This window comes from Alligator mississippiensis, chromosome 4, assembly GCF_030867095.1.
Source record: "Alligator mississippiensis isolate rAllMis1 chromosome 4, rAllMis1, whole genome shotgun sequence".
Classification (NCBI taxonomy): Eukaryota; Metazoa; Chordata; order Crocodylia; family Alligatoridae; genus Alligator; species Alligator mississippiensis.
This window is the reverse complement of record NC_081827.1, coordinates 59118867-59130415: the sequence shown is the minus strand read 5'-3', so window position 1 is coordinate 59130415 and position 11549 is coordinate 59118867. Positions and strand designations below refer to the sequence as shown.

At 39.8% G+C, this 11549-nt stretch overlaps 1 protein-coding gene across 8 annotated transcripts in view; it reads right to left on the bottom strand.

Moving 5' to 3' along the window:
• Positions 1 to 3268: 3268 nt before the first annotated feature.
• Positions 3269 to 11549, bottom strand: part of IRAK4 (interleukin 1 receptor associated kinase 4) — a 34152-nt gene continuing 25871 nt past the window's right edge. For all 8 annotated transcript variants that reach the window (XM_014601047.3, XM_019492722.1, XM_014601046.2 and 5 more), the window contains 4 exons: positions 10448 to 10631; positions 7949 to 8011; positions 4652 to 4810; positions 3269 to 4549 (listed from right to left, as the gene is read on the bottom strand). In XM_014601047.3, the coding sequence (XP_014456533.1) occupies positions 4517 to 4549; positions 4652 to 4810; positions 7949 to 8011; positions 10448 to 10631 (439 nt within the window). In that variant the 3' untranslated portion in view covers positions 3269 to 4516. The remainder of the gene's footprint in view (positions 4550 to 4651; positions 4811 to 7948; positions 8012 to 10447; positions 10632 to 11549) is intronic.

The window sequence follows — 11549 nt, the reverse complement described above, 5'->3', positions numbered from 1 at the left end:
TTGTCTTATCTAGTAGATGAACTTGAAAGAGAGTCTTTGGTCTGTTTTCTAGAAGGGCTGTCTTCTCCCTTAGCTTTCCCAATCCTTTTGCTTCTTTCTAGACATTTTTCATTTGATAGGCAGCATTGGGAGCCATGTCAGTATTCATTTAGGCAGTGATAGGATTGGGTGACAGTTTTTATAGGCTATAGATACAATTCTGCTTTTCCCACTCACTACAGAATTTCAGCAACTTTTTCCAAACCAGGTGGTTCAGAGATTTTAGGTGTTTTAGGGCCAGGGCACTGAAATATTTTCTAAAAACTTTAGATGCAAATAGCACAGATACCATAAGAACACAGTGTTTCAGAAACAAGTATTTTCAATCTTGGGCATTAAAAGATAACTCCTTAAACTATTTGAGCATGATGTAGTTCATAAAGGCAATACTCAACGTCGACTATAGCCATTTACCTAGCAGATCATGGAAGGGCTGTTGTGATTTAATATAGATAGTGTGTGTATGTACATGCATACATAACACAGTGTTTCATATATGTATGATAAACTGTTAAGACTTAAATATTAAGAACATATACGTGATTCAAAACACTTATTTATATGCCACTCTTCCCAACAAAGGCTCAGGTTGTCTTACAGTAAGACATAAAATAACTTATAAAAGGAAATAAAATATTAAAATAAGGAATACAAATCTCCCTAAACAGTACCATAAAATTGTAAAATTAAGCTATGAAAAAATCATTAAAAATACAAGATACTAATTTTGTTTGATATGGCAGTATGCAAGAGAAGCTTTCTAGGTTATAAAGTATTTGGAAACCTGTAGATGGCAGCTGAATATGAAGGCCAAAATCTTGTACAAGTGACTTTTTTTTATTTCACAGCAGAGATGTTTTAAACTTTCATTGTATAGGATGGAGGGATGTTAAAACTGTTTGAATTGACTGAAACATGAGGGCTGTGGGTTTTATCCTTAAGGGGGAATATGGGGTAGAGACAAGGGCTTTGCACCTGCCCCTGTGTCTAGAGATCTCAAAGCAAGATCATGGCCTAGACTCTTCTGACTCAAAGCATAAAGCACTCTGTTGCTCAGTGGTCAGGACCCAAAAGCACCACCAGTTGGAGTATTCAGTCAAACCCCCAGATCTGTAGCTGTCATGTCACAGTGAGTCATGGATTAGTAGCTGAGGGCAACATAAAGAGCTCATTGTCCTTACCAGTAATACACGTACTTAAACTGTTCTCATAATATTTACCTTATGGCCAACAATACCCAAAGAAAGGTGTTTACTGCTCCTCTGCAAAAGAACAGGACATGTTTGCAGAATGTTTGTAGCCAAATGGTTTTTTTGAATGTCAATTTGGAAACCCTTAGCCTTACTTTCCAGAAAAATCAAATAACTCACTTATTGTTAAAGATCATTTATATGCTTCTGATAAGATGATTATAGTTCCCCCAATATTTCTGTGCTGAACACAGTAACTGGTTGAAGTTTATGCCTGATATGACTTCAGATTCCAGATACTGGTTATCATTATGTCTTTCTTACTGGGTTAAAGAGCCTGTGCAAGTAGTGCCTCTGAGACTGAGACCTTCAAGGCTTCCACCCAGGTCTCAGGGAGTGTAGCCTGTGTGTTCCTGCCAAAGACAGCCGGGTAGAAGAGTATTTCTGGTGTGAGTGGTGACTCCTGGTAGATTTCCTCAGGAACCAGATATGGGAGGTGGCTATGGTAGACTGATAGGCACCTGAGAACACAAGGACTTAATGCACGGGGAGACCTCTATGAATACAGAAGCAGCCCAGGTGAAGAAGAAATTAGAAAATGAAGACAACATCAGGGGGTACAAGCTGGCAGCTGGCCACCTTTGGCCAGGAGACAGTACCCCACTTCTGAACACCTGACCACCAAGATGAACAGGTACAAAGCCTCTGACATTGCAGGAGCCTTCTCCATTGGGGGAGGTAGGCAAGTCATAGGCTAGAAGAACTGATACCACCAGCATCAAGAAGCAGCAAATGGTGGTAAGAGCTGGCGAAACTCCCTTCTGTGGGGAATGGAGGGAATGTAGTGACCAGACTTGTTGTCTCATGATGTCTTGTTGCCTGCCAGGAGCCTTGAATTCAAGATATTAAAGACAAATTGATGAGCTTCATCTGTCCCTACGACTATTATCCCATGCTCTTCATGTGAGCACTGATACTGCTAGGGGTGACACTAAGCAGATTAGAAGCATCTTCAGGGCTCTGGGTGAGGGTGAAGGGGACAGGTTATGTTCTCAATCCATTGCCTCTTACCTTGGAGGTCGGGTGAAGCCCCAGACGACTAGAAAACAGCAAATAATTATAATACCCATCTTTAAAAGAGAAGAGGAGGAAGAGAGTTCAAGGAATTGGAGACCTATCAGTAACTCTGACACCCAGAAACATGGAGCATGTCATCAAGGAATGTATTTCTAAGTACCTAGGAGTTAATGAATTGTTTGGGATCAGCTAACATGCATTTGTCAAGAAGTTCTGTTTAGCCATACCAATTTCCTCCTACAAGGTGATGGGGTTTGTTAGTGCAGGGAGAAGAGGAGCAGTGAATGTGGTAATGTTTCCACTTTATGATGAATGATGGCAGCAGAAGCATTACTAGTCTCATTAGTAAAGCCAAGGAAATAGTCTAAATGAAACTACTGTAGGTTGGATTTGTAACTGGTTAGGTCTCTCTCTCTCTGCTGAAAATCCTAGGGCCATAAGTCATTCTGGATCTACACAGATTTATTCTGCTTAGCTCTTAGTGCCATTTTCATTTCTCTCTTTCAAGCTGCTATTCCTCATTTTTGTGTACTTCTGTTCTTAGCATGAATCTCCAACCCAGGCAGCCTGAGCAACATTCACTTTCTGCAGACACCACTACTTTTATCAGTGGAGGTTTTTATAAAGTGACATTTCCCAAAACTGGCTAGCACTTGAGTGATAAGAACTGGCATTACCAATAAAGTAATACAACATACAATTTGCTCAATGCATCTCATCTCACATTAGTGTTAAATATTTTAAATATCCATTTTAAAAAAAGAGTTTAGAAGAGAGGAGTCCTAGTGATACAAATATCAATTATCACATACTTTTATTCCATTTAACTGCCCCCCACCACACATCCTTTAAATACAAACACTGAACTGACTTGTTCTTCTGTTATTCAACAATCATGAGTTTCATCTTGTTCAGTTTTAATTTTTTATACCCACATTAATAGAAAAAAGCTGAATGACTGGTAGATGCAAAAGATAAGGTTTATTTAAAGTCATAGCTTCCATTTACAAACAATAATATTTTAATATGTTATCACTGATTTAGGTCTTAAGTCTAAAAATTGAATGCAACTGTTTATACTTGAGTTACTCTACCTGCATTTTTATTAACACATTCAAGTATGCAAATTGCCACTGTATAATACTCCCACCCCACTCTATCAGCTTTCAAGAACTCTGTCATTAGCCCAAATAAAGGAATGCAAATTAGTCCTAAAATAGCACTATACTGTACACTTTTCAGTCCAAATGGATTTTTATATGTAATATTTTAGTTATAGCATCTGTTTCAAAGCTCTTTTAGTAGTTTACAAAAGCAGGATAAAACTTTCTTTTCCTAAGTAGGGAAACAGAAACAAGATAAATGCCTTCTCATGTCATGACTCGACAGAAGAGAACCCACATCTACCATTTCTGTCCTCTGCTATATATTCACATTGCAGCGCACTTATTTATTCTTACTAAAAAAAATCCAGTGAAGAAAACATATCTCCATTTAGATCTCCATATCACCAATAATCCTGAGAAAACTTTAAATTAATCTAAACACTCATCAGCTTGTGTTTCCAAATGTTGCATGAATCTGAAATACATTCTCAGCTAATTTGTTCAAATGGATATTGCCAGTATTTTTATTGTACATTGCATGGAACAAATTATTAATGCAAGTTACCTGAACTCTTGACAAGAGTAATATAAGCCATGTTCCACAATTAGAAATGCTTTTGCTTTCATTAAAAAAAGAAAAGGCCTAGTCAGTCTGTTTCCTGATGTATTATAGCAAGTATATTGATTACCCAGAGATCTGCAGAAGTGTGGAGAAAGTAGAGCAACAACATAACATGTATTGCCCGAAACAGATTTTTAGTTCTCTTGCTCTCCAAAGTTAGTAAAGAGAGACTCATGGGAGTGAAGTATTATAACTTTGAGGGTTAGGATACCAGGTCTTAGTCCTATCAGATCTCTTTAACGGTTAAGGCACAAATTATTTGAGAAAATGGCTTTAATGGTGCCACAAAAAACGGTGCTGTGGTAACAAAGGAGTCATCTTTTCATCAACATAGTCTTCATATAGGCCACAAAAGCTCAGAATGCAGACATGACATCCAACTGGATACAGAAGTCCATGTTTGCTAGAGTCCAACTGGAATGTAAAGCTGATATTTTAGAAAATGAACATGCATGAAACATGTATCAAATAAGAAATACATGTCAGAGAATTATCTTCTGCAGATGCTGTTGGACCTGTGAAAATACAGATTAAAGTTAATCATATTTATTTCTACCACCATCACCAGTACATAAAATGCATTTGTTTAAAAGGCCATAAAGTGAAAATCTATATACCATCTTAATGTCTGGTCTTCTGTTCTTTTTTTCACTCAAACATTGGCTAGCAATTGCATACGTTTTATTAATTGACGTGGTATCCCAATCACTCATCTTTTCATCTACATAATCTTCAATTGTCTTCTCTTCGTCTTCAATTTCTTCTGTGATACTTAACTGTAAAAGCATTTGATAGGATTAATGGTTTTGAGTAGAATACTTATCTAAAAGATGGCTAGTCATTAGGTCTCATATAAGCTTTTTAAAAAAAATTAAATTCTCCTGTCAGGACACCCCCCACGCTCCCACCCAATATGTGCCTTCATTAACTTCTCAAATATTTCCCTGGACTTCAGAAAATATGGTGGTTGAACAGCATAGATACTACACCTCATATGATTCAGACTTAGAACAAACTTTTTCATTTCAAATGGAATTTACACTGAAGATGTAGAGCAACTTTCCTTTATGTGGAGCATGACTTATGAACTTTCATCCAATTAAGGCTTAACAGTCCATTAACGCAGGGGTGCTCAGCCTGTAGCCCACAGAACCATTGCATCTTGTCACGCTCCCTTCCCCACTGTGGGGCTGGATCAGGGATGGGCTGCCCTGATGCCCCCTTTACATGGCTTAATGAGGTTCTGTTGCACCTGTCCCAAGTGCTGGATCAGGGCCACTGGACATTTCTGGCTTGCAGATGGGCTGGGTACTGCCCATCCAGCCTGCCAAGGAAAAAGGTCGAGTACCACTGCATTAATGCATTCCCCAATTTTCTTAGGACACCTATCACAGGATATCTAAAATACCTAACCGTTGAGTTTTTGTCCTTTTTCTTTAAAGGTAAGTACAGAAAAAGATGACGGTTACTGACACAGCAGTAATGACAGTGAAGATGAGTTGATGGAGAAGGTGTAGAATGTGCATTATTTTTGAGTGGGTACCTAATAACCCCTCTACACATGCAGATAAAGGAGCTATGGGATCAAATGTGCAGTCCTCTTGTATGGCAGAAGGTGTGATTGTGGGATCATGAATCAAATTCCATCAGGCCTTACCTGCCAGTGCATGGGCAAGAAGCAAGCTCCCATAGCTGGGAGTCCCTTCAGTTGATGGAAAACCCAGGTGTGCAGGCACCCCATGCAATCCTGTCCCTGGGAGACCACAGGTGCTGCAATCTCCCAGCCATGGGGACACCCCACACACCCTCACAGTTGGGAGCTCTCAGGCTTAGGGCAGCACATGGGCCCCCCAGCTGGGAGCTCTAATCAGTTGACAGGGCCAGTCATCGGAGCTCTTGGCTATACATTCAATTAATGGCATAACAGGATGCAGCTACAAAAGTTACCACATATTATGTGGAATAACTTTGTAACTTATTTTCAGCATGCCATTAATTGATTGAACATGTGGCCGGGTGCCCACTTAAAGTGTGATCAACTGATTAATCATGCCTTATGTCTAAGGTGTATATGGGGCCCAAAAAAGGCTATTCATAAATAAATACTGATACATTTTCTAGACAAGAGAAATGCAACAAATCTTTTTGCAATGATGCAACTGATGTAGCTTTATATAAGGAATTATAATTAGCTTTATATAAGAAATTAGCTAAACTGGAGAAAACGGGTATTAGAGTAAGAAATGTAATATGGATGAGGGAATGCTTCAAAAGCTATTGCCCAAAGAACTGCTGGAATACAGGAAGGTTGGTAGTGGAGCTCCTCAAGGAATTCCTCAAGACCAACTCTTATCTGGAATGCTATGTACAGTTGTGTACAGTACCTCCCATTCAAGCAAAACAAACTTAAACTGCAGGAGGGACAGAGAAAGCACAATCAGTATAACCAGGAATAGTGAGAAGTTGGCAAGAGTTACTTGTTTATTTTAGCAAAATGTGGGCTGATTCTTCTCTCTATAAACACATTGGAAGGACACCTGCTTCAGAGAAGACTTAATGAATATGTTAGCAAAAGAATAAATGGGTATATATTGACCATGAATAAATTCAGGCTGCATATTATTAGAGGAAGACTTCTGACCATCAGCAGAGTGAAATTCTGGAGCAGCCTGCCAATAGGAATTGTTGGTACAAGTAGTATAATGGTGTCAGATGGAGCTTGATCAGTCTTAAAGGGATTATGTGACCTGAATTGCCTGAGAATAAAGATTAGACTTTATGATCCAAGACAATGGTTTTCATCTGTGGTCTGAGAACCCTTGGGGGTTTGCGGACTATATCTAAGGGGTCCGCGAAAGATGACTATGATCAATCAAAAGTATGTGACTACCCACACTTACAAATTCAAAGGGGTATGTACCCTCGTTTGAAATTTCCAAAGTGCTCCACACCTCCACTTGAAATTTTTTAGGGGTTCACAAATAAAGAAAGGTCACTGATCTAAGGTCCCTTCCAATCCTATATTCCTAACAGACCAGACCCTGCAAGCCTTCTACACAGATAATTGCCACTTGAGTACATGCTGGAGGACTGCAGAAATGGATGACAAGCTAACAGTGTTGGAAATACTTATTACCTGCCTATAGGCCAAGGAAAACTGCTAGATTAGATGCAGAATTAAAAAAATGCACCATTATAAGACATTAGCTGCTTTGTTTTAATTCTCTTAAGCCTTAGGTCTGTGGTGTCAAACACAGCCCACAGAATCAGTCCAGCAGACTAGTGGAAGTTGTGGGGTCTGGCTAGTGGAGCATGGCCTGCTGCACAGTTCAAAGTCCCTGGATCCTGATGGACATGGCCATTGGCAGCAGGGGCTGAGTGAAAGATGTGGAGATGCAGCCCTCACTTTCCCTGCTGCTGTTCACCCCCAAGCTCTATGCTGCCACCTGTGCTGCCATCTATCCTGATTCCATGATCCATGGTGCTGTCCACCAATTTCCGTGTCCTGTACTGCCACCTGAATGTGGACCTGCATCACTGGATGCAGAATTCACCCCAGGAGGAGCCCACATGGTACGGATCTGGCCCAAGCCAAAAGGACAAAGGAGTCTGACACTCCTGCCTTAGCTTGATCATCTTAGTATATGTTAAAAGCTGTCTCACCCCTGCAAGACTTTTAAATGTTAGTAATATTTCAGCCAACAGGTTTACGGCATGTCTCATCCTAGACTAGATTATTCCAATAGCACAAAAACACAAATTCTTATATCGCTTTTGAAACACTTTGGTACCGCAGCTGAATTCACTGACCGTACCTCTTGGTTCTAAGAGTTCATAAATTGGGATTATTCCAACCTATAGATTTCCGACAGTTCATATAAAGTAATTCTGAAAAAGGAGGAAGGAATTCATACCAGCAACTGTGGCTCACGGTTTTCATCCACTGGAGAAAGCCCTGTTATTAGTTCCAGTAAAACCTTCAAGAAAACCAAAAGAAATAGCTGGAAGACATACAACAGTTGATGCATACCTCAGCTGAACCAAAGAAACAGGATCCTTAGTTTATATTATAGTAAATGTTTTTCCATTTAAACTAGTTTAGTTAAAAACATCACAAGCTTGTACATAGGCACTCTCAGGACTTGGCTATAAGTATAAGTTGCACTGGATCAAGTCAAATTTGTTTAAAAACAAGTTAGACAAAGTAATGTAAACCAATTTGGTTGCATGCTGCCGGCATCAAGGCTTCCAGTGCTGTACATAACAGGCATTCTTGTGTGCCTCAGATCAGATGGGCAGCTTATTTTCTGACTACATGCCTGCTCAGAGGTCTTCCATTTTCTACCTCCTCCTCTTGGTGATGAGAGGAATTGATGTCACTCCTATTTCCCTTCCATTTCCACCTACTTTGTAATCCAGATATTTCAAGTTTTATTTTTACTCCACATAGTGTTGTTTCATCCCTGGACACCACTTCATATAATTATAGAAAATTAGGGTTGGAAGGGACCTCTGGAGGACATCTAGTCCAACCCCCCCTGCTCAAAGCAGGACCGCCTCCAACTAAACTGTCCCAGCCAAAGCTTTGTCTATCCAGATCTTAAAAACCTCCAAGGATGGAGCTTCCACCACCTCTCTGGGTAACCTGTTCCAGTGTTTTACTACTCTTCTAATGAGAACATTTTTCCTAATATCTAACCTAAACTTCCCTTGCTGCAATTTGAGACCGTTACTCCTTGTTCTGTCGTCTGCCACCACTGAGAGCAGTCTAGTTCCATCCGCTTTCAAGTCCCGCTTCAGGGAGTTGAAAGCTACAATTAAATCCCCTCTCAGTCTTGTCTTTTCTAGACTAAGTAAGCCCAGTTCCCTCAGCCTCTCCTCAGAAGTCATGTGCTCCAGCTCCCTCACCATTTTCGTTACCCTCCACTGGACTCTCCAATTTGTCCACATCATTTATGTAGTGGGGAGCCCAAAACTGAATTCAGTACTCCAGATGTGACCTCACCAGTGCTGAAAAGAAGGAAATTATCACCTCCCTTCACCTGCTGGCAACACTCCTACTGACCAGTGTGCCATTAGGCTTTTTTGCAACAAGTGCACACTGTTGGTTCATATTCAGCTTTTTCCTCACTGTAACCCCCAGATCTTTTTTTGCAGAGCTGCTACCCAGTCAGTCAACCCTCACCCTGTACTGGTGCATGGGATTATTCTGCCCTAGGTGCAAGATTTTGGCACTTGTCCTTGTTGAACCTCATGAGATTTCTTTTGCCCCAATCCTCCAATTTGTCTAGACCACTCTGAATCCTAGCCCTACCCTCCGGTGTATCTACTACTCCCCAAAGCTTGGTGTCATCTGCATACTTGCTGAGGACGTACTTCCCTCCAAGACAAGTGATGGGTATTGCCATACCAGTTAGGTGCTCTTACTTGTCCTCCCCTTCTCCAACATGATGGTCACAAGGGAGGGCTCAACAGTTTTTATGATGCCGAATCTGTCCAGACCTGGATTCACCATTTTTCTAAATTTCACTCTGAAAGGATCAGTCTTTTGTTTGCCACTCTATTTACTCTGCTTTAAGGGGAAGCCATGCAAGAGGAGCACCAATTACTATGTTTTACAAGTGCTTAGTATTTAGGTTTGACCTCACTATTTTCTTCTACAAAGGAGACTTTACAATCCTTGAATTACAGCTGCTTGCAGACTTCAAAACCCCTCTCCCCCACCCAAAAAAAAAAACCCAACAAAAAAACCAAAAACCCAACAACAGTGCTTTACTTTGGGCACATGCCAAGTCCAGCACATGCCCAGAAGCAGCAGTGTGTTAACTGGACCTGGCTCGCACAATGTCGGTATAGATTGGGAGCTTTAGTGGGGCTTTTTTTGGTGCTTTTATATAATAGCTGATTAAATCAGCTTTAGAATAGCACCAAAAAGCCCCACTGAAGCACCCAATCTATACAGATACTGCACAGCCAAGCTGAAGTAAAAGTAAAGCACAATTTTTTTAACATCTGTAAGCAGCCCGAGTTTATTAACTGTGGTTTCCAAAGGTTTTTAACAGGTGAGAACAACATTTAGCATAAATGCAATTCATCTTAAGGACTGTAAATCCAGTATCTAAATTAACTAGAACCTAATATGTGATTTTACACTGATCTTTCAACTCACTTTTCAGCAGAAGGGCCATAGTTACTTGTAAACAAAAATTAGTTTTGATTAACATATTCAAGTATCTTGCAAATCCTTAGTGAAGCAGTTCACTTAAGGCTTAAGAGTATCCTCTTAAGGTCAGCTGTTCCCTGAGGAAAAGCTGACTGTACAAGATAAAATGGTGACAATGCTGGATTTTGTGAACTTGACTTGTTATACTTTTAACATCTATACAAAGGAAGCAAGTACAGCAAGTACTCACCACACCAAAGCTAAAAATATCCGCTTTGGGTGTTATCTCTCCACGTAGAGCTTCGGGTGCCATGTAGGCTGCTGTTCCCACAATTCTATCGGTCATAATAGTTTGTGTGAATTTCACCGATGCCCTTGCAAGCCCAAAGTCAGAAATTTTTGGCACAAATGCCTCATTTAATAAGATATTTGCACTGAAAGACAAAAACAACATTCCTCAGACCAGTTTTCTATTACACTAAACACGTGGTTTAAATATCTATGCATAAAGTGTGCTCATTATTGTGTCTGATGCTTGGAATCTGAAATAGTAATTGAAGGTAATTTACTTTAGTTAGCAAAAAACATGGCAATATTAACAACTAATTTACATCAAAATCATTACACTGTTGACTAAATAATTTAAGAATTGTCTATCAGACAAACTGATTCAAATACAATTTATTTTTCCTGCAAACATGGAGGAGGCCCCAGGTACCACAATCACTTAACTGTATCTATGTGATTTCCCTTCCAGACCAATACTGCTGCTGACAAAACAACCAAATAACCTTCCTCAGGTACCTGAAAACTTGTCTATATATGTCTCAATGCGATTGGTCCAATAAAATATATCAGAAAAATCCTCTTTTTCCTGGACCATCATAGCTACCACATCACTCCAACATTACCCCATACTTGTATGACATTGTCAGTGGGGTTATAAGTGTTTTTTCATTGTGTTTCCGAATATAAATATATGTGGCTTGCAATACATGGAACAATATTAAAGTCACAATCTTTGATACTAAACAATATCACTTCATTTTATAAGCCTGATACTGTAGCCGTAAGTGACCCATAGAAACAAATCAAATATACAAACCCTAGTACAAACAAAACCATCTCCCAAGCCCTCAAGCTTCTTCTTGGAGCCTTATTAAGCACCACTGAAGCACGACTCTTACAAAAAAGGACTGGATGTCTTAGCCTTAAAGACAGAACAGTTACGAAGATTTATAACATACTGTCACAACAGGCCAGACAACAACCAGAGATCTGTCTACCAATAGGTCTGATTCTGAAGTTCATACCTGACTCCTAAATACAACAATGCATGTAAAGAACAGTAA